Here is a 24,380-nt window from a genome sequence, read left to right as displayed (position 1 = left end):
TGGTCAAAGCGACCACTTTTTGCTGGTCCCTTAGATCTGCTTGGAGATTACTAGCTCTCCTGCAAAAGAATCCATTATACACAAACACCAGGCTACTAAACTGTATCAGATTCTTTATTGGCAAGCTCATGCCCAGAGGCTGGTTGCAGAGGATACTCCGATATGATAATGTTAAAAAAGTATGTATGTTATCATTTCATGCTCTCTTTCTTTTCTAAAATGTACATGATACTAATCGTTATCTGAAAACTGTGCTTTCCAACAGAGAAGACAACAATCTTTTCGTGTACTCTTGTGTTTAACATGGCAAACACCCTACTTCAAAGCCACTACAGGGGATTTACAAGCCAAGAGGTCACTGTACAACCTTGTATCTGCCTTCTACATTTTGGCTCTGACTTGAAGGTGACACAATGACAACCTTCCCCCTTTCTTTGTTTACCAGCTTTGAACTTAGGCTTTCAACTGGGTGAAATATTGCGGCAGCGAACAGGGGTGATGACGAGACTGTTCTCAATAAGTTCAAGGGCTCTACAATCGACCCTCCCGGTGTCATGGCCGATTAAGTTGGGGGTTACCGTTGGCCCGTTACACTTGTAGGGTTAAGTAGAAATCCACTGCACACATCCTCTTCCACTCTCACCTGCAACCTATATTGTCGTCGGCGACATTTCGATTGGCAATTTTCAAGAGCCATACTTCAACACAATTGTGCCCACAGATTCCTTGTGAGGTGGAAGGTCACTCTCCCAGAATTCTTGCTCCTGAGAAGTACAAACCAAAATAAACCGAGGGCCATCTTGGCGACCTCAGAGGCCAGAAGGCGTATCAACAGGGACGGCGGGCGCACCATTCTCTAGGTGACAATGTATTTACAGTGTCATCATAATAACAAAGGTTGGACTTGAACTTGTACACGTCAAAACAAGGATACCAGTAACTGACAGCAGAAACAAGTCAAAGTCTAACCACATTCCAACTAGCCTGGATGACAGACTCTTTCCAGGGCCTGCATAGGCCAGGTCATCGGTTCCAGGACCAACATGCCCCCAAGGAAACAGTTGGGCCTGCAAACAGTCTGGTATCTAGGCTACTGTTCCAACCCACCCAGGCAAGGGACTGATCCAAAATGATGCCTTCCAGCTTGACTTTTTGCACAATGCAAAATGTTCTCTGGCATCATTTTAGAGGTTGGCGGGTCAGAACCAGAACGTTAATCTTCCCAAATCAAAACAATTGTGATTTCTGTCTGTTTTGAAAGGAAAAAGAGTCCTCCACCAGTCCAGGGGGTACTGTAAATGTGGAAATGTTCATGGTGGATTTTGTTCAAGGTTTTCGCCATGACTACTTCACCGAGAACGAGAATTTCGTACTGTCTGCGTGTACATAAACTAAACCATTACACTGTATAGTATTGACGTGTTGCAAGCTTCTGTTACAGGAAGATGCAAAAACTGAATATCGACCCGATCTCTGAACATTGAATACAATATTTACAATGAAGTACTACATATTCAAAGGGTAAGATACGGTTAGGTCAGTCACTCAGTGACAGTCGATCATACCAATACTGCTGAAAGTGACTGTTCTGTCTGTCTGTATGTAGAACCTTTGCAGTGGCAAGTATGTGGCTGTACATTTTTAGGTGCCTGTGTCTCCATTGCTGTACAGTATGTGAGTACACCGGTAGTGCTATTGCGAACTTTACACCACCACAAAGCCTCCATTTTCTATCTACCACAAAATTAAATCCCTTCAACCTTCAAGGCATTTTCAGTATTTGCTGAAGATAAGTAATACATCAGCTTTAGAAGTCTTGATGCTTTCAGAGGTAATTTTGTAAACAGACCTGTTATTTCAGTCCACAACTTGATGCCTACCAAAACTGTAGAGGAAATGAATGTTTATTGATATAAATTTGTTTCAACATACAGATGGTAATTTTGTCTAACTAGATAACCCTTAAACATCAATTCAGACAGGGGTGTGTTTCTTCAGAGATGTTTCTTGACTATTTTCTATGTCAAAACTGCTATGTTAACTGTAGGTTCTAAAAAAAAAGACAAAAGTCAAAGTCGATCATGGTCCTCCTGGCAACTTTTCTCGGTATTGCAATGGCAGTTGCTTTTGAATCTTTTGTTTCTGGATAAGTCATATGCATATTGATGATGCAGGGCTCGAAATACCACCTGCATATGCAGGTTAGTGCAGGTAAAATTGGAGCTGTGCAGGCATTTCTGGTATCTACCTGCACCTAACCTGCACTGGTCCATGTACTCGGTTTTAAACATAAATGTCCTATGGTGTAGGTGTATATAGATTGTTATCAGCTGCATTGACTGTTACCACTTATAAAGTATAAATTAAAGAAAAAATAGCAATAGTTTTTGAAGTTTTAGTATGATCCATACTTCCTAAATTCAGAGTTGTGCAGGTAAAATTTGTCTGGTGCAAGTAAATTTCAACATTACCTGCACCAGTGCAGGTTTGTTGAAAAAATTATTTCAAGCCTTGATGATATAATGTTAAAATGGAATTCTGCTTAAGGATAGAGTCTAAGACTTTCACACATACATTATATAAAACTTGGAAAGAAAGCATCACCAATTGAAATAGACTGTAGTCTACCTTGTCCCCCAACGACCTGGAGGTCAAGGGACTAGGTAGGTAGGTAGGTATAGTCTATAGCATATGCTAATTACAACCTTATTTACATAACCTATGATGCAAGATAAAACAAGAAGTTGATAAAAGCTTATGTACATTATCCATGTGTGAATGCTTGTGAAAATTCGTCATTTGATGAACGACTGCTTATGTAAATATTCCACTGTATAATGTATAACTGTATGTTCTGATGTCACCCAACATCATCAGCATTTAGCAATGCTGACTGGGATGTTGACTGTATTGCACTGTTGCAATTGCAATAAAAAGATAGATACATAAAAGCTCTGAACGATTCACTGTGGTCTTTGAAATCTTGCTGATCTTTAAAATGCAGCATTATTATGCTCCATTCTGAACTGTCCACAGTCCAGACAGAAAAGCTGTTATGTGTAACACTACACCCACCGTACTTGATCCTTAATCATGTTAGATTAAAAACATGTTGTGCGAGTTGGATCTTGTCTGGACAAAGGGCAGGTTTCCAACTTTCCAGTCATAATTTTCTTGTACTCTTAAAATCAAAAGTTCAAAGGTTATTTGGCATCATACTCATTAGTCATATCTGTAGCCATTTTCAGAGCTTGAAATACCACCTGCATGTGCAGGTTTGTGCAAGTAAAATTATTAATTAGTATGATCCATACTTCCTAAATTCAGAGTGGTGCAGGTAAAATTTGTCTGGTACAGGTAATTTTCAATGTTACCTGCACCAGTGCATGTATGCAGAAAAAAGTATTTTGATCCCTGATTTTGCATGATAGCATATGATGGATATGCATTTGCAGATACAGTCAAACCTGCCCAAGACGACCACCCGGGGGACCGGAAAAAAGCGGTCGATTTGGACAGGTGGTCGCTGAGAAGAGTATCGACTCAAAACATGCCCGATGCAAAGTATACATGGTTGCCTTTGTGTTCAATGGCAAATAGCAAGCACACTGCATGCACGCAAAGAAGCGAGGTCTTTAATGTCAAATACAACACGCACACTGTAAACTGTAAATTTAACCCCAAAATCCGACACAAACTGGCCGATTTCGGCACAAAATCGCGCTCATTATCATAAAAAATCGATGAAAACCTCAATCTTGAAAATAATGCGGTCGTTATAGGTCCCAATTTGGGCCGGTCGCGGTCGCGTTGGCCAGGTGGTCGTTGAGAAAAGGTCGCTTAATGCTTACGTCAATGGGAAAATAAATCGGGACCGAGAAAAAGCGGTCGAAATGGCCAGGTGGTCGCTGAGAAGAGGCGGTCGCTCGGGCAGGTTTGACTGTATGTTAGTATCTTGATGGAATTTCTTATGATAATAATAAATTTCATTACTCACACTCGCTCACTCTGTCGAGCTCAGTCGGAATCTCCAGTTGAAATTCTATCAGGATCATTTCGGGACTATGTACTTTTCTTTTGTTACACATTACATGCCCCTTTTAAACCAAATCCAATTTTTCTGAGAGTACAGAGTCCCAGTAACCTAATTTGGATGGCACCCATTGTGATGCTGAAATAACAATTTTCTGGCTTGAAATCTTTGACCTGGATGCCACCCAAGTTAGGTTTACATCCATTCTGATGTTGCTACATTGAAGCAGATGTTAACAAAGCATCCAGGACATGCCTTCCAAGGTTCTGTACGATACCTTTTTCCACAAGGCGTAGCAAGCTATTTTGATACAGCATTTACTGTAGCTGGCCCACTTAACTAGCCTGGGTACCATCCGATTTCTACCGGGGCTCCTTATACTCGCTACCCTGTAGAAATCGGATGGTACCCAGGCTACACTTTACTTCAACATAAAGCAATTGTCAGTATATTTTCCATGAAGTCACGAAAAGTGTTTGCAGCTCGGTTTTGCCAGACACCCCATGAAGGGTCTGACTAAATACCGCAAACCAGCGCAAACCAGCGCAAACCAGCGCAAACGGGTCTATTATGCAGTATTCATGGGACAATGGCCTTGTTTAACACTCTAAATACACTGTCTGTGCAATGAGAGATTAAAAAACACGGCAAATTATAAGTTTTTACCAGTTTTTTTTTTTAGTTATTCCGCTTGTTTCAAGTTCGAAAGGATTTCTGGCCGCCATCTTGGATCATCCGTGTTAGGGGTCTAGATGTGGAAATTGTCGGTACCTTATTTACTTAGAAAGTACCTTCATGGCTTGGCGCAGGCGCTTTTGACAGCTATAACATGTCAAAAATCCACGGTGGCATGATTCCAATGCCCATCACTCGTCTACGCGTACGGCTAACACTCGCTTTCACGGGGGGCTGGAGCCGGGCATGCCGTACTCGACACTCGCGCTTCGCGCTCGGTCTCGCAACCCATAACCCTAGCTAAAAAATGTCAAAAACCGCGGCTACGTCATCAGAGCTATCGCTCTTCATCTCCCTAATTTTGAAGATAATCTCATTCACTTTTGACTCAAAAGATAGTGCCAAAGTGCAATTTTCCCATCCAGACCCCTAACACGGAAGATCCAAGATGGCGGCCAGAAATCCCTTAGAACTTGAAACAAGCGGAATAACTATTAAAAAAAGGGGTAAATACTTATAATTTGCCGTGTTTTTTATTAAATATCGCACAGACAATGTGCTTATTGTGTATTTAGAGCGTCAAACATGGCCATTGTCCCATGAATACTGCATAATAGACTCGTTTGCGCTGGTTTGCGCTGGTTTGCACTCGTTTGCGGTGTTTAGGCATACCGCCCCATGAATAATCCAATAAATTTGTTCCTGTATCAAAGTACAAGCCAGCCTTCCCGAATTTACCATTTACCATTTTTTGTACAACTAGATTTTTAGGCAGGGTGCATCAGTGTACCAATTTCCAAAAAATGAATTCCGAGCTCTGGACTGATAAACCACAACACCACCTCAGGAAGTTCTGTACTAAGCTTGTTACAGCATACCAGACAAGCTGCAACTTTGAGCTTAGTACTTTGAGCGAGCAAATCTTACCCTGTCACTAACATCAAGATAAGAGTTGTCCCAAAATTGAAAGAGGCTGCAAATGGTAATAATGTGACCTGCGTGACCAAAGTAGAGGTTTGAGTTTCACTCAGCAACCTACCTGAGCAGAAAACATCTGTCCTCTCCACGCAAAGTTTTCCTCAAGCTCTATGGCAACCAACGACCCCCATCATAACTCTCTGACAACTTCCCTATGGTTCTGACATTTTGACACTGGCCAGAAAGACAACTCCTGGCATGCTGTCGTTTCGCCTTTCACTCTTTAATAATATACAAGCCAACTTGTTACAACATACAGAAATATGAAAGTCATACATTCCTTTCATGACAGTCCCATAGTCTGTAAAAATTGTGTATATAGACCTATAAGACTGATAAGGACTTTAAACAATGAAAACTGTATTTCTGTTTATGTTATGTACTTTGTCTGACCCTTGCCTCTTCCCTCATGACCTCAAGGAAAAGCGGCTTGCTGGCCGATTCGGGCTTTCATGAATAAACAAAGGTTCAAACAAACATAACGAAGTTAAATTTTACCAACAACCTTTTGAAACGTAACGAGTAATTGTAGGGCCAGACTGTATCGGAAGTGATACCCCGCACTTATCTCAGTACAGACGCCGGTTTTTCCCTACAAGGTCCCTCCAGACTACCTCAACAAATACAGGGATAGAAAGCAGCTACAAGGCGACACTGTGACCCCGAAAAACCACAAATGATCACTCCACTAAAAAGTAAATGACTTCTCGGTACTCGAGCAGAAAGAGTAAATTTACCTAAACGATACCAGTTTGTTTTGTCAACTTGTTGATAACATGGTCCTATCAAATATTTGAAACTTCAGGAAGTTGAAACGGGTCTTGTCAAGATCGGGACAGATATGGACTCAGACTTATTGTATAGAAATATATCAATTAACGATTACATGAAGGGTGATAGTTATCTATTGTTTGGTCAGCACGAACTTATTTGTTTTTCTTTCAAATACTACTTAGCAATTCCGGACGATCAATTACAATAACAACAGGGAGGTTTCACAAACTAAGGGGGCACTGCGCGCAACAGCGAGCAAGAAAAGACGGCGTTTGTGTTTGAGCCCTGCATGGCTCGGAAATCACCGTGAAAACCTGAGTAAACTCACAGGGACAAACATGAAGCAATCACACTTATTTTTTGGATGTCAACTGTGTCAACTGTTTTACCATTACTAGTTTTCCTAAGCAAAACACTTAACAGTGTAGATAAATGTCAAAAGGAAAATTGTTCACCAGAATGTTTGGTTTCCATTGATACCGCATCGCACTGGTGTTCAAGTGACTTTTTTTGCAAAGTGTGCACTAAATTTACAAAAAAGAATTGAGAAAAGTATGAGGACTTACAGTATGGTAGTGGTAGGCGCCACTTGCGGGATGCGGTCTAACTGGAGGTGCATACACCGCACCGTGGTCCGGAAGCACAGACAGCGGGAGGGGCACGCTTCACTCCCCGAGGGAACCAACACCAACACCGCGGTGAGCACCAGGCCGAGTCCAAGCATGCTGGCGGCAAGATGTGGTGACCTCCACTTCAGTCAAACGCCGATAAAATCCAAGAGCACGGATCGGGGAAACTCTTTCTACTTACTGAAGTTCCGGTAGTCGCACGCCAGAGCGGCCCTCTGGAAGTCTTGGCTGGGAATCCAGAAAATTGACACAATCACTTCTCACCAAACAACAAAGATGTAAATTGTGGAAACCCCAAACAAACTTCTGCGAACTCGTCTCCGACTGCAATTTACTGTGGCAGTAGCCTTAGCGGACGTAGGGAATAAAATTTGAGAGGGAAAATAAAACCGGCGGCCACAGAGTCAAGAGGACCCGTCTGGTTTGCGCCGCCCACAGATGTTCACAGTCGGGAATCCGCGATTTCAAATTTCTCCACGAACAAGACCGTCGTCAGGTAAAGACCTTCCTGGTCCAAGCCCGCTGGCAGTCTGTCTGTTCCGACTGTCGCGTGGGTGGAGAAGAGAAGACCGCTAGAATGCCAGCAAGTCCTGTTGTTGTTGTATCTTGCAACACTGTATCTATTTGGAATCCTAGCTCCCAGCGGGGCGGCCTGACCGCGAGTCAACCCTGGACTTGTTGCGGCACCGCTAGCTGTCCTCCGAGCCGGTCAGTCCTGTGGTGTGGTGTTCCGACGCGCGACCTGCTTCAATCCACAGACAACACAAACCTTTCACTGTTTACCAACTCCACTGGACACAACAGACCCCGGACAACGATCTCTGAGAGTCTACGGACAAGATCTATGCTGCAAACCGCGACGGGACTGCAACAAAGGAGTCCAACTCTTCAGAGCAGGACTACCCTGTCACACCGTGTGGCCAACTTTGCCCTCAAGTCCCACATACGGGGCTGGTTCATTACTGGGAGAGGGAGTCCCTTAGCGTTTCAAGTTTTTGTTGTCAAAACAATATAGTATACTACACACAATTCTTGAATATTTATCAACATTTTATGGATTCATTATGGGCGCAATTTGATTGTACGTCATACTTATGAACCAATCAGTATAATTATTCCTCTTTGACCCTCCCATCATAATGGTATGATCCTAGTGAAATTGATCTGCATCTGAGAGGAGGGGATACCCCCAGCTCATCACCATGCCAATGAACAACCCAGCACCGGATAATACCGGACTGATTAGCCTCAGCACAGGGCACTATCGTAGTGTATTTGTACAAGCCGTGGATGGACTCTTTTGGCTACTTTTGTTTGCTAAAGGGTAGGAGGTTGATTTAATTGGTGCGCATCATATTTGTGGAAGACTGTCTACTGTCTTTCGGGAACTCGTGGAGACAAAAACAGGGTGATGATGATGATGATGATATACATCATCCACAACTTTACACAGCAATGTTTATCATAAAACACACTTGTAATTGTGACAGAAAATACAAAATGAGCTATATATATAGGACAACTAAAAAAGGTTGCCGCCGACAACTAGACTAAATACAGCCCTCGCTACATGTATACAGCTTCGGCTATGCAAATTTTACAATAGTGAGCTTTCATGTATAAATTTAGTATACACAAAACGATGCTACTTTACTCATGCATATAGCTCATGCCAAGGAGGTTAAAAATCAACATTTTTAACCTCCTTGCTCATGCTATTCAAACGAAGTTGAAATGATTTGAAACAAAAAGTTTGACCCGAGTGAAAAAGTAATAGATTTTAATCAGATTTTAACTCTTGTTTCCTGAAATGTAATTATAACAGATTGTTAGGTGATACCAATATGACACTTTTTTTGTTTAAAACGGAAAAGTATGCGATCCATCCGGTGTTTCCAAACTGCCTGACATCTTACTTCTGTCCAAAGCGTCTGGGGCAAGGAGCGTTTTTCAATTCTGCCAGGCACCATGCAAGTTTGAAAACTCTCCAAAACCATGTACGATTTGAAATGGCTGTAAATTAGATCATTCAAAGCGCTCTTCTACACAAGTCTATTTACATAACTTGCCATGGTGATTTAAGGTTGGCTTCCGGGACTCACTGACAGACGAGATAGAGGACTGTAAGCTGTCGTCGTTCTTACATACGTCATGTAAACCTCATCTGTCACCTGTGTCAGAGAAATCATCGTTGTCCGGAGTTTCACAGGCCTGGCCTGCATTAGCCTGGGCACTACCACCCCCCAATGTTTAATACCGCTATTTTTCCCTTTTCAATTCACAAGTAGATTGCCGTGAGTGAAAAGGGTAAATGATAGCCTCGTTGGCAGACTTCTGGGATCTTCTGTGGCGGTGTTGTTTATTTTCTATGGGGAGCGCTGAATCGCGATTTTTAACCTCAATGCTTTGCCGCGGGAAAACTTCCTTTCTCACGGAGAACCTTTAACATCCATTGGCATAATACCGGTCGGTTTACTGCAATTTCTCAAGCAATGCTAATTTGGCAAATGATCAACGCATCATTTTCTCCACTTACATGTTGCTGTTACAGCTTACCTTTGCCACTTCTTCTGTGTAAATTATTTTGTCTCTCTGGTCCTGCTAAAAACATAATATCGTAATTGGAACACACCGCGGAATTGCACGGAGAACGGGCGCGTGGTTGAAAGGGGGTGCACTATACCGGGCGGCCGAACGAAACACGGCACAATTAACTGCCGCTATGTACCTTTATACATCCTCTGTTGTTCCTTTCTTTCCTGTTAGTAGTTGCACAAAACAAAAATCTGCATGAGCATACAAAAAGTCATGAGAAAATTGGCGTATACTGACAAGAAATTTCATTTAATTTTGGTCCGTCACAACCGCTATGACGTAAAACTTTACTGCTGGCCGTAGCATTAAAAATGGCGGGAAAATGGCGGCGTACGTTCAATTTGACCCATTCAGCCGTAGATCCGGGCGATAATGCAACGGTTCCTCACACTTTTACACGAGTTGTAGGTCACCAAAAGAAATTCAAGATTGCTGTTGAATCATGCTCGTCTTGTGCCGTGAGCACATGTGATTATTATCTACAAATCTGGCGATGAACGTGACAGCGTGTTTGTCCCACGACGAGCTCGCCTGCCACGAAAATGACCTGAAAACTTTTGGCCTTGTTGTCTTCGAATGCATTGTTATCGATGCTTTGTAAATTATGTATCGGACACCTAGATGTCTGAAGTGTGCATACCTCAGAAATAACTATTGTTGCATGTGTAGATCTCTTTGATTAAGTTCCACTATTTTTAATCGACCGGTATAAGGCTTATGACCGGTATTATGCCAATGCATGTTATAGCCCATGTTGATTCTATTTGAAATCGCGAATTAGCGCTCCCACAAGGAATAAATACTGCCACTCCAGAAGTCTGCGAAGGAGGCTAACAGGATGGTAACGTTACCCAGGCTATCCCCAGAAGCAAACTCTTAAAGAGGGAATTTTCAATCAGGTCTGCTCGCCAGTAAATCGGACTGACATATTAATGTTACTTTATCGTTTGTTAGCACGCTATATATACTAGGGACAGTCTCGTGATGTTGAACTTTCGGAGAGCTGTTGCAGAAATTTTATCCCTGAACTTTCAGGGCCGTTACAGAAATTTTATCCTTGAAAGGAAGTGGCCAAGCTTAGCCGCTATTCTTTAGATGTTGTCCGTGTGTTTTCTAAAGCGTAAACCTCTCCTTTTGATTTTTGAAGGCCGTTCGTATATCTTTCGAGCAGGTTTTAAGTGACCTGGAGGTCAATGGACTAGGTAGGTAGGTTCGTGTCTTGTACCCAAATAGTGCTCTCGTATTGATAGAATAGACAGACTCTGACAACCTGTCAGTGTACACGAACAGGTTGTTTGCGCTTCCACAGGGATATAGAGACATGACCTTCTACAAGTTCTATAATTTCACCAAAAAGTTGGCTGAGTTGTGCGTATTTATTATTTCTGTCTCTCCTGTATGTTGGATCCAAGCCAAACCCATGCGCATGGCTAGGTACGCGGGTTAGAGTTCGGTGTACTTTTAGGTAATTAACGTTATGTGTGGAGTATCTACAGTAGACCTAAATAGAGTAGAGTAAGATTCAATCAACTTGGCATAACGCGTCGCCTATAACATTACGTACACTTGCACGACAGCTAGGTCCAGCTGGTCTACACAAGCTTTTCAAACACACGATCGGACTACCAGTCCAAGAAAAACAAACAAAAGAAAGGCATCAGTGATGGGAAAAGTTCCAATCGCACACTGGCAACTCCCGCAGGCTCACGACAAGTCATGTTAAATGCAACATTTGTGGAGGCACGGGAATTTGTACTAACGAGGCTGCTGTCAGGTAGATGTAAAAGGAATGATTGTAAGAAGGGGAGGAAAGGTTGTGTGAAACTGGCAAGGCTCAAATAAGACCTTTAAAGTATCGTCAGGGTGGAGGGGTGGGGGAGTAGAGATGGGGATGTTGCATGACTGTGGGTCAGAACCTTTGAAGAGGTCTAGACTCGGTTCACTATCTACAATATCCCACCCAAGAGTTGGCGAGAGAGCTGGTATTGGATACCTGGTAGTTGGTACTAGTCTCTACCAGACTCCACAGGCTGCTTCCAGTTGGGATTGGTCTCTTCCGTACTCCATAGGCTGCTACAGTACCGGTCTCGTTCTAGAGGATACCGGTACCGACCTAAAAAAAGCGCCGAATTGCCAACAATTGGCGATTTGCTATAAAACTGTTAGAAGTCTACGGCATATTGAAAGTTTACGGCATATTGGAATTTACGGTATAAATGTTACGGTGGGTAGCAAAGCTTTTAGTTTAAAGGTCAGACAAAAATCGATGCCCGCGCTGATGGTATTTGCATAACGTTGCCATAACTCAAATGGCAACGATAACTTTGTTTAGAGCATTGGCATACTAATACAGAAGCGTCGCCTTGCGGAAAAAATCCTTATTACCGTTATTCCAATTGAAAGATTTTGAATTCTTATCCTTTATTGGTCGATTGACAATGTCTTAATCATTGTCATTGGTAGAGGTTGACCAATGGTGGCGTATCAATGTAATACCCACAGCACATTTTACCCTGTCAATGAAGTTTGCCAGTATGCCATTGGTTAGTTTTGTCCAATCATATTAACGATAGATTCCGCGGTGTCCAATCAACTTCGACTTTTGTATTCCCTATGTTAAAAGATGTGCATTTTGCTTTCTGATCACTAGGGGGCATTGTGAGACCGCGAGCAATTCAACTGGCACTGTGTTGAAAAAGAGTTATATGATACATTTTGCTGTTTTCACATATTCCTGAAGTTTGTTGTTGAAGTATCAAAGCTGGTGAATAGCGAGGTATCCACCCTACCCTAGCTCTGATTTGATCGTTTGATCGCTTTTGTCGAATTCTAAGCTAGAATTAGATCGATACCAAGGCTGCAATAGCTGGGTGGGGGAGGGCAACATCAAATTTGAGAACCGATAGCAGTGTTGACATTTGCATGCTTTTCTTGCTAACGGTCGACACGACTAGGGTTATCAAGCGATTCCTGCGTTCATTCATTCCTTTTCCTTGTCAAATATACCTGTCCTTGGTGCTGAACATCGAACACCATCCACACACAAGTAAACAAACATTGTCCTTGGAAATAAATCCATAAACGAACATACCTGTCCTTGGTGCTGAACACACACACGAGTAAACAAAAGTATCCCTAAACAGCACATGCTCATTGGACCTTTTCCCCAACTATGTACAGCACAACATTTAACAATCCCTGGGTGCTAAAGTCAGGAGAGAAGGTCTGTTTGTTTTCCCTGATTGCAGTTTGAGTAAAACATACTTGTGGACGCCCTCAACCCCCGTTTCCTGACCAGGGGGGTGGTCCGAGTTGACCAGATTTCCAATGGGCCGACTTGGTAATGGTCCGAGTCGTCCTGATTCCAGCTTAGGCTATTGTAAGTAGATTTTATTGATGCCATCCTCTGTTAACAAACAATTTGGCACGCGAAAAAGACAGTTGGGCCACACAAAAAAACATGGTGTCACAACCAAAAGGACTTTTATTCCTATATTCTAGTAAACAGTAGTAATGGTAAGTGACCCTGGCCTGAACACATCTCGACTTTCTGGCATTTTTGTCTATATCTGCACCGTAGCTTGTTCAATACATTCAAAGTGAAGGAAGGTACCTGTCCTTGAAGATGTGTAATGTTACTGGAATGAAATGTCACAGTTCGCTGTACCTATCAAGTAAAGGGAAAGAACATGTAAAGGTTGACAATGGCGGTCCTTGCCGAAATTTGGGGCTGTTAAACTTGCTACCAGTGACTGAGCACTTAAAACTAGTGTAAATTATTTGTTTTAAAAAATGCAGTTCCTCCTGCAGAAGTCCATTACTACTAGACCTAGATGTTGCCACTTTTTTTTTACGTTTAATAACGTTACTTCCTGTATGCTAGTTTATATTTGATCGGCGCAGAATGGATATGGCTCATAGAAACCATCTTCTCATCAGCAAAAAAAAGACATCACTGTATTTGTGAAAATTCCTATTGAAGGCAAATAGAACTGTTTGCAGTAAAGCGATAGAAGTTTGCGACATGTTTTCCCATTTTTGTTATGTTGACCATTGCCAAAAGTAACATTTACAAAAATGTCTGTCTTTCTGCTAACCATCGCTGAAGATAAAGTTTGCAAAGGTTTGCAAATGATGTCATCCATAGTATTTAGGTGCGGTGGCCTAAATATGGGTCAAAGGTTCTGGGTGCTACAATATCATATCATCTACTTAACATAGACAAAAACGTGAACCTGTCAGTATTTGCGCGCAAATATCTATTTCTAGTTCATCAACAGAGGGTGCCCTAAAATTCTCCACTGTACCGCAAATTCGCCACTTTGTGTTTTTTTAATATTTGAGGTGGAAGTTACTTCAATACTTGTAAACTATGACTATCAAACATAAATATGCACACAGTCTTTCGTTCTTATCTAGTGCCGAACGTCGGGCCCCCTCCGTTGATTTTTTACTCCTAGAATTTTGATTTTGAACTTGCCACACTCAATGATATTGAAACCTGCATGCTAATAACCCATCTAACTTTTTAGAACTAATAGAAGAATCCAATCTTTCAGTGTATCTACGACATCTGGCGGTTGGATTGGCAATTACAGCTTTAAAATCCTTTTCGTTTGCAAAACAAAGGGTTATTCATGGTATTAGGCCAAATATTCAATGCGGCAATTGCTTCAATGTGATTTCTACACTGATATGTATGGAAGTTGAATTTGGAAAGCTCAAATAAATCTCACAAATATTATCACCAACGCCGATTTCTATTTTCAGACAAAGTTAAACGCTACCATGAAGTAAAGGGGGTGTTTAATGTATACTATAGTATAAATTCATAATAAAACATCATTTTTTAACAAATAATTAAAAATGAGTAATAACACATTTGATTATATCGTTTATGGAACCAAAAATATATTCACATTATTAATATTCAAAATAATTATCCATTTTGAGATATAGCACCCCTATTGAGTATTAGTCTATCCCGCCGGCTGGGACCTGAAACAACAACAACACCGCGACTGAAAACAGACGGCTTCCAGTCAGAGGTCGCGTCAAATTCAGGTTTGCCTCGCTCTATCCAGAATTTCCCACACAAAGAAGAACATCTTTACGTTCAAACTGTCGTATTTAACGGGCTGAAATTGTCTAACGTCGGCGTAAAAACAGCTGTGAGTCATTGACCAAAAAAAATCTGTCAGCTGTGTGGTGGGGGCAAAGGTGAAGGGTCCTTGACCTGCAGTAAGGCTCGAACGTTGGAGTTTGAAATCAGCCTTAATTTTAGTAGTTGAGTCACAGATTAGATTTTTGTCTGTCTGCAGTTTGAAGAGGCGATTTGCAAGCTATCAATCCTGAAGCCATCGATGGAGACGTGCATCTGAGTTGGGGACGGTTTTAGAATTCAAAAGGTAAGGTTGTGTCTAGTTCTAAGAGGGTCTGCATGCTCTTTTACGTAAGGCGTAGGCAGCCAATTTTATTTCCCGTAATTCGTAGGGAAAACCATCTTATCTACGTAATTCGTAGCGAGGCGACCAAATTTAGCGTAATTGCCTTCCTTGATTTAGCGTAATACGTAGGGGGTTCTTTTAAATTCAGCGTAAATCGTTGTCGGAACTCCCCATGCAGACCCTCTTCTAAGTGGTTGTACCGGCCTTAATTTTCGCTGATAACGTTCATTAGTTCAAATTAAATGGAGGCCATTTGTCTCGGTCGACGACAACTGCCAATGCTCCTGTATATTCCGTGTGTTGAAGGCATGAAACTCATTACAGTGGGGCGGTATCGTGTGAAAACACGATTGTTCTAGTCTTCTTAAGTGTGTGTGAAATGTGACACCAGTTGCTTTGTCTTGAAATTTGATGCAGCTTGTACATGTGTTGTACGCTGTATTTGATCTCAAATATGACAAAGCATATGTTATGCTCGTACTATAGGACATTAACGCTTATAGTGCAACTTTTTAGTGTAATTTGATAGCACCAAGGAGGTCCTATATAACCTCCTTGATTGCACATTGCAGAATTGCAAAGTAATTTCATGCTACAGGGTAAATTTCAAGGTGAGTTATAGTGCTTATACAGCTGTAATAACAAGCTGAACTCATGGCAGCATTGGTCGATTCTTATCTAAAGAATCCAAACCAATTCATCTTAGATATATAGCAAACACACTGCTTGTAACGTATCTGTGAGACGGAATTTGTTTCTACCAATGTCTTAAGGGTTAGCCCCAGCTTTTGACTTGTTGCATTTTTCATTTTGGATGGTGAAAGTAGGTGGCCCCATTTATGAGGGAGCTTTTTACACAAGGATAAGCCTCAACATCAAACCTCTGCACTTAACACTGGTTCACCTTTATCCGTCGGCCGGGTGACCTTTATCCGTTGTCTTTAAAAACAGCACATTTAGGAGTATTAAGTCTGCTGACGGTGGTTTCAAATTTGCAATATTTTCAAAATGTTCTGATTTGAAACCACCGTCAGTCGACTTCATATCCCAAAATATGATGTTTTTTTTTTACAAACAACGGATATAGGTTACCCTCGGATAAAGGTGAACCAGCGTTAATACTTAAAAGAACCCCACACACTCGTATTGAGAAGACTGAAGAATAGGGGTGAGCCGGTATGCTTACATGTAAACATACAAGCTGTATCTGCAGCACTTTTAAGTCTAACGAAAAAGTGTCAATGTTTTGTTGTTAATGTTTGAATCGTGTAGGTTCAGCTTAGAACTGGTATATATCATATATGTTGGGACAAGGACGTGTCCAAGGAGCCAGAAGGACTAGTAGTAATATTGCTTGCCTTGACGCCATCTGGATCAATAGTAATGTAATGTAGTTTGCAGTCAGGGTCGCCACAGATAGCAATTGGAATTGTCTAGTGTTCTGAATGAATAATCATGCTCCTGGATTTGAAGGTTGCTGACTTGAATCCTAGCTTACAGGAATTGATATTTATTTCTACAAAAATGCATTCTGTCAAAATTTACACTGACTTGTTCAAACATTGCAAATGAAATTACTTTGGGCAAGAGCTAGACATAAACGATTTTGTACATGACGTAACGTAGTTAAACAAAGGATGACATCATCCCTGGAAATAGAATAACCTGCTCGGGCCAATCAGACGAAGCAAAACACATTCTGTATGTCATCTTAATTTTATTGTCATGTATAAAGCTAAATTGTTCGCTGTATATTCCGATGCACCTTTTAACTTCTCAATTGTTTGCAATACAAATCTCTCTACTTGTATTACAATTTACATGTTCATGCAGTCAGTTGGAATATTTTGTGTCAGTCTATTGTACAATTATTATTCTGCAAGCAGAGGGGCTTGTAGTGGCCACAATTTTTTTGTCTACCTCCCTCCACCTCTGCTACAAAACGGAAAACTTCAACCTTACTAAATCTAATTACTCTGACATAGATGAAAAAAATTGCCGCCAATCAGTACTACTAATAGCCCCTTGATTGAAACCTCTGCCTGGAGAACATTGCACAATCAAGTTGCAGTGCAAAAGTTCAGGTGAAGGGATCGATATAAGTGTGTGTCCATGCAGTGTTGTAATGATGACATGTTGAAATGTTACTTCTTTTTATATTTAACCATTTTCCTATTTATTTTTAAAAGATGCTGATAACTTTTTAACGTGCAATCAATTGCAACACCTCAAATACAGCCCTTCTCTGTGTTGAAGCTCTATCTGTGCTAAGTTCACTGGAAATTTCAACAGCCTACTGTATGTTTGTAAATTGTACCCTATTGTGTCATCCTTTTTTCTGGAGGTCATTCCACACTCGTTGTTGTTAATTCCAATCAATGAAGCTGACATTTGTGGTTTATGCATGCAGGTGTCACAGTTACCTAAGATAAGAAGATGGTTGAGGAGAAGCCAGCGCTATCCCTACCACAGGCCTTGTGGCAGAAGTACTCGACCCTAGACGACGACCTCCCCAAGTTGAATTCAGGCAACATCTTCATTGCCTCCAACGCTCCCGGCAAGACTGCCTCTGGTTAGTACATCCAGGCCGTTACAGACACACCCAGTGTACTGTTGTACAACTACAAGTCTTTTGTTACGTCCCATTATTGAAATGTCTTCAGGGCATTTCAGTTTGACAGGATGGCTCTTGAATTTGCTTCTGAAAATACTTTTGCCAAGGTTATGTTTTGAGTGCTGTATGTCTATGGACAGCATAACTTGAGAAGCTACATGGATGTTTGGGTGAGTCCAATTTTTGTGTTGGGTATTACAGTTAAACTAGTCCAATAATAAGCTGTGGACGGATCCTTGTAATATTTGTAACCTGGGTGTAGCCTTGAAAACTAAGGAGGTTATATAGAGATACATAACCTCCTTGTTAAAACAAAGGTCAAGATCTGTAATGGGCCTCCCAGCGGCTTTCTACAGTACTGCAGCAAACTTATGGATTTCACATCTATTATTCTTGGCATGCCATGGTTTTATGTGTTGGATAGCTCATGGGGCAGAGAGAGGGGGCTGTAGGCCCCCAAGAGGCCCTTTCTGGAACTGCAGGGGCCAATTTCATTTCAGATTTTGGAATAGGTAAATGTATGTTTAACGACAACATAAGTGACTAGATAAATAACCAGATGCACTTCTCCCATCAGCCAGGCTTCCATTCTAACAAAGGTTTTGCATACTGGTATGTTTATGTAGGAACCCTGCGTCTGCCTCCAGTCCTGGCCGTGCACGACTTTGGCATCACCTGCGGAGGGGACGAGGGGGAAGTGTCGCGCCTGTGCGGACAGGTGACCGAGCTGGACATCACGCAGAACTGCATCAGCCAATGGCAGGAGGTCTTCAAGATCATGCAGCAGATCCCGCGCCTGACGTTCCTGAACCTGTGTAACAACCCGCTGTGTGGAGACATCCCTGTCGGGCTGGATGTGCCATCCTGTCCGCAACTCAGACATCTCGTACTCAACAGTACTCAGGTAAACTACTATCATAGATAACATCTATATACATGTATGTATGTATGTATGTATGTATGTATGTACCCCGCTGGGCTGGATGTGCCATCCTGTCTGCAACTCAGACATCTCGTACTCAACAGTACTCAGGTAAACTACTATCATAGATAACATCTATATACATGTATGTATGTATGTATGTATGTATGTATGTACCCCGCTGGGCTGGATGTGCCATCCTGTCCGCAACTCAGACATCTCGTACTCAACAGTACTCAGGTAAACTACTATCATAGATAACATCTATATACATGTATGTATGTATGTATGTATGTATGTATGTACCCCGCTGGGCTGGATGTGCCATCCTGTCCGCAACTCAGACATCTCGTACTCAACAGTACTCAGGTAAACTACTATCATAGATAACATCTATATACATGTATGTATGTATGTATGTATGTATGTATGTACCCCGCTGGGCTGGATGTGCCATCCTGTCTGCAACTCAGACATCTCGTACTCAACAGTACTCAGGTAAACTACTATCATAGATAACATCTATATACATGTATGTATGTATGTATGTATGTATGTATGTACCCCGCTGGGCTGGATGTGCCATCCTGTCCGCAACTCAGACATCTCGTACTCAACAGTACTCAGGTAAACTTCTATCATATATAGTATCTATATACATGTATGTACGTAATACTATGTACCTACTTGGCTGGATGTCCCCTCCTGTCTACAACTCAGACATCTCGTACTCAACAGTACTCAGGTACTACTACTGTAAATGCATGGGGATTTAGTTTCGCGGTAGCGGGAAAAAGGACTTTTTGCAGTGGATTTAATTTCGCGGTAACACCATAGACTGCAGTCTAATACCATAATAGAAAAATATTCGCGGTGGTTTTAAGTTCGCGGTGAAGTGGTCACCGCGAAATCCGCGAGCATCAATCCACCGCAAACATTTCTGCATTTACAGTATCATGTTTTACAATTACTATAAATGCAGCAATTTTTGTAGTGTTTTTTTTTTTATCGCGAACTCAAAACCACCGCAAATTTTTCTTCTGTCTTTTCCCTGTCTTGTCTAAGTTCTACATTTATGTTCTAGTATACATTTGTACAGTATTATGATGTGTTGGAGGCACCTGTTCCATAAGTGAGCTCAAAGAGATACATGTACCTACAAAGCACAAATTGAACACAGGCACAATCTTAGAACATTGAATAAAAGAAATGCCTATTTATTAATTGTCATCAGTCATAGTAAAGTATGCAAAATAGGAGGGTTTGTTTTTGGAAATGATTTGGACTGTGCAATAGTAGACTATTAATACACTTTAAAAGGGTTCCGGTAAACGTAAAAATTTTTGAATGATTAACTGAAGGCTTTGGAGATTTCCATTGACATCCACAACTTGAGGGCATTAAGAGCAGCTTTTATGTAGAAGATTCGATACAGTCAAACAATTTATTGCAATGCCTGTGTTTCTAATGTCTCCCCAGGTACCTTGGAAGACCGTGTATAACATTTTGGAGCAGACACCAAATGTGGAGGAGCTCCATCTAAGTATGAACAACTACTCCGGTGTAGACCAACCACCTCGGTCGTTCCCCAGCGTGAAGATCCTCCACTTTAACGGGAACAACCTCCAGAGCTGGGCCGAGGTCTGCAAGCTTGGTGAGACCTTCCCCAGTCTGGTGAGCCTGGTCATGCATGAGGTGCCGCTCAAGGACATAGAGGCCCCCACCGAACAGCTGCAAGAGACTTTCCTGTGCCTGCAGAAGCTGAACATCTCCAACACAGGGGTGGGTTCCTGGGAGAGTCTGGAGAAGTTCAACAGTTTAAATCAGTTGAAGGACGTCCGGATGCTGGGGGTACCTCTTCTTGACGACATCTCAGATGAGAAGCTGAGAAGGCAGATGGTTATAGCCAGGTTGCCACAAATCGTGCGCCTGAACGGGAGCTCTGTGAGCGAAGCGGAGAGAGAGGACGCGGAGCGGGCTTTCATCCGACACTTCCTGGACAGCGAGGAGAAGCCGGAGAGATACCACGCCCTCGTCAGCATCCATGGCGTGCTGGACCCGCTGGTTGAGGTCGACCTGACGCCACAGACCACCGCTCACGTCCAGGTCAAGTTTGAAGAAAGCGTGAAGGTGATGGACCTGAATGTACAGCAGACTCTGAAAGAGTTCAAGAGGAGCCTGAAGGACTGGACCGGGCTGCCGCCCAACAAGATCCGCGTGATTCACATCAACACGGACCTCAACTTCGACGGGCACATCTGTCATACCGAGGAACTGAAATACGACAAGAACTTGTATTCCTACCAGATCAGGGACGGACACGAGCTCTTGATATGGCCCAGGCCTCCCTCCGTGCCGTCATCTCCATCTAAGAAGAACCCGCCAAAGTCAGGCTCAGGTCCTGCGGACAAGTTCCAGGCTAAAAAAGAGCTGCAGATGTGAGACGATAGTGTCTTGTGCATCGTAGGATTTAAGTGACTGTTGGAGAGACCTTGAAGAATCCTGGGTTCGTAAAACGCTGAAAGGTTAACATTTCAACTTAGTGGATTGATAGAACCCATTATAGTTGCATAGTGCATAAAGTTGAGTCTATAAGGCAGACATATGTAGTTTAAAGAGTAACCAAAGGAGTGTTGTGTGCTCTCAGGGATGTATGTCATCCTTTTATATGTGCTGGCCTTGTAAGGAGGCCTTGTGCTAGCCTGGTATCCAGCCGTATTATAGCTCCGGAGTCTGTCCTTTCAGCAAATACCTTTTTGCAAAGGCTGGATACCAGGCTAATCTTGTGCAAGTCGCTTTTGTGAAGAAAAAAAACCCACCTATGTACAGCCTTGGGAAAGAGCATTTCAACAAACCAAGTACAACTACGCACAAACCTCTGCCATGCATTGACTACATACATACATTGCATTACTATCAAGAAAACTCAAGGTATGATGTCTATTTCTATGACAACTGTGGGTCAATTGGTTCTCCATGTGGCCAATAATGTTACCACCAGAGATATAGAACATCTAGACAGACAAATATTCTTCCCCATTGTGACAATTTTTATTGTGTTTTGTAATTATCGAGTGTGTAAAAAAGTTGTTTTTACACTTAGAAAGAGACCTGGTTCTTCAACTGTTGGTACAAATTCATGGAAAATTCTGGCTGGGACTTGATATAGAATATGCAGAATTTTGGCTAAAATGTGAACTTTTCAAGTAATCATGTTGCTGATATATACTGTCAAATTAAGGTATTTAGATACCATTTTACCCAAGGGTAATATAAACTACTAGGGTGAAAAAAATCTTACATATAGAAGTACATGTTGTATTATCGTTCATTTTTGTGAAGGAACTGTAGAAGATATATCAAAGACATGCATGTAAACATTGCAATGGTGTACAGATGATGAGATCAATGTTTTATCATTCTTTCTATAAACGTATGCAAATGCATGTACATCTGCAATAGACTATTACAACACGTAGATGCCGTAACTTCTGCGCTCTTGTTCTGACAGCTATTGATAACTATATGGTTTAAAGTTTAAACAGAGTATTCACATAACTCAGGATTTAATTCCTGGTGACATACAAATGATGACTTGTATAAAATTGGTGTTACATACTTAACTGTGCTTTTCCCTTGGAGCATGTGTATATTACATATACTGTATTACAAAGTCAACAAACGAATTTCACTAGTAGTTGACCATGTCAACGGTAAGTTTAAAATGTGCTGAAAATGGCAATGAAACAAGATCCATAAAGTTGTCAAGTATGTTGCAAACAAGAACGTTTTAGGCAGTTTTTTTGGTATTATTATACCCAAAACACGCGTTATCTAACATCCCATTGGTGCCTCACTTGTCGCCAAAAAAGGAATGACATGGATAATGATACGATGTGACATATCCTATATATGCTGATGCTTCTTTGAAACTGCATGTGTATAGAGTACTACAAACTTTATAATGTATGCTACATATCCTATAGCATAGGGTGTTAAACTTTTTGCCTTGCCGCCAGGCAAGGCTTTACGCCAGCTTTTTTCCATGGATCAATGGACGGACCTTTTAACCCAGCCCTTCCAAAGCCCCTTCCAAAGGCCCTTTGTTATTTTGGGTATACAAACAGTTTTAGTAATACAGACAGAGACCAAACTGAAAACCATCATAATATAAGAAGAAACAACTCATGAATGGAAACAAAGAAAAATGATGTGCCATTCCACCCGAGGCAGACTTGCACCCGCCCAACCTTCTGCCAAGAAACGACACATCAAAGCAAACTGGAAATTATAAAGAGGACTAGAGAGTAGAAGGGGAACACCATAGTGAAGGACTGAGCACACACACTGAACATCTAACAGACAATCCACCAATAGCAAAGACAGACTGTAGCACCAAACAAAGACTACTACGACAAGGACTTCTAAAAACGTAGAACCAAAACTCCCGTCCGCACACTTGCCCATCTAACAGATTGGCACCACTCAGCCAAGAAACTTTCAGAACCAAGTCGAACAAACTCCATCTTGAGTTTAAACCTAAGAGCCTCCTTGATTAGAGACACCAGCTCAATGTGAAATACGAAATTATTGTCAAAGAGAGCCTGACACCTGGACCACCAAATCTTAGACCGAGCGACGGCCAAAATGTAGGTGCAGACATCTCTCTTACACTTCTTCAGGGTAGACGACATAACACCATAGAGAGCGACCGCGCGAGAAACACGAAAACTAGAGACCACCCATCGCCTAATGAATCCTTCGACCCAAGTCCAGGTCAGGAGCACCTCGCCACAAGACCAGATGGCATGGGTAACGGTCTCCGTAGCTCTACAGTTTCTCCTCGGACAAAGAGGGGAAGGAGTTCTGTGCCAAATCGAACAAGTCAAGTAGTTGGTTTTGAGAGCCCCATGTGCGACCTTCCAGGAAAGCTCCTTTAGGTTATTCTCAAGGAGAATGTTATGCACCGTTGAAAAAACAAGCGACCAATCAACACCCCGCTCTAAAAAACAAGCGGAAGGGGTATGAGAACGAGCTAAAATGGCAGCTTTGTACAAAGACTGCACGGTGCATATCTTGTCCCAAGTCTTCGAAGCAGAAGCATTAACAAATTCCAAGGTGAGCTTCCGCATCAAAGAATAGTGAGGTGGAGCCTCAGGAGAGTGGGGGGAACTGTTAGACCACGACGATGGTTCAAAACGACGGGCAAAAAAACCCAGCCAATATTTTGCCAACTGGACCCATGGAAGATCCGGCCGGTCAAGAATATTGGTAAACGGCCGACAATAAAAACAATTGGCCTTCACTCCAAAATCAATGAGATCCCATCCACCTTTGTCCAAAGGTAGCATAACTGTCTGTCTAGAGACCATTTCTGCACGAGAACTCCAGAAAAACTTAAAGACGGCTCTCGTAATGTCCTTGACGACTGACTCGGGAGGAGAAAATACAGGAGCAATATACCACAAAGTAGAGAAAGCAAGGTTATTAACGACGACAACCTTGCCAGCGAAGGATAAAGAGAAGCTGTCCCACTTTCGCAGAACCGCTTCAAACTTAGCTTGCCTCTCCCTCCAGTTGACTAAAGGCATATTAACACTTCCAAAAGTACCTCCCAATAAACGTATGGATACAGATGTCCATTTAAAATTCTTCGGACAATCGAGTCTTTTCCTCCAACTACCTAGCCAGAGACCCATACATTTGTCAAGAT

The 24,380-nt window shown here is 42.0% G+C and overlaps 1 protein-coding gene across 1 annotated transcript; it reads left to right on the top strand.

The window, feature by feature from the left end:
* The first annotated feature begins 14,594 nt into the window (after positions 1–14,594).
* On the top strand, positions 14,595–22,145 carry LOC118409669 (tubulin-specific chaperone cofactor E-like protein). The gene is made up of 5 exons (XM_035810851.1): positions 14,595–14,748; positions 15,006–15,092; positions 17,542–17,703; positions 18,372–18,649; positions 20,147–22,145. The coding sequence occupies exons 3-5, from the start codon at positions 17,568–17,570 to the stop codon at positions 21,107–21,109; spliced, it is 1,377 nt and encodes a 458-aa protein (XP_035666744.1). The 5' UTR covers positions 14,595–14,748; positions 15,006–15,092; positions 17,542–17,567; the 3' UTR covers positions 21,110–22,145.
* The last annotated feature ends 2,235 nt before the right edge of the window (positions 22,146–24,380 follow it).

The sequence above is a fragment of the Branchiostoma floridae genome, chromosome 2 (genome assembly GCF_000003815.2).
Source record: "Branchiostoma floridae strain S238N-H82 chromosome 2, Bfl_VNyyK, whole genome shotgun sequence".
In the NCBI taxonomy this organism is placed as follows: Eukaryota; Metazoa; Chordata; class Leptocardii; order Amphioxiformes; family Branchiostomatidae; genus Branchiostoma; species Branchiostoma floridae.
Note: the sequence above shows the minus strand (reverse complement) of the source record. Positions and strands in the feature narration are given on the sequence as shown.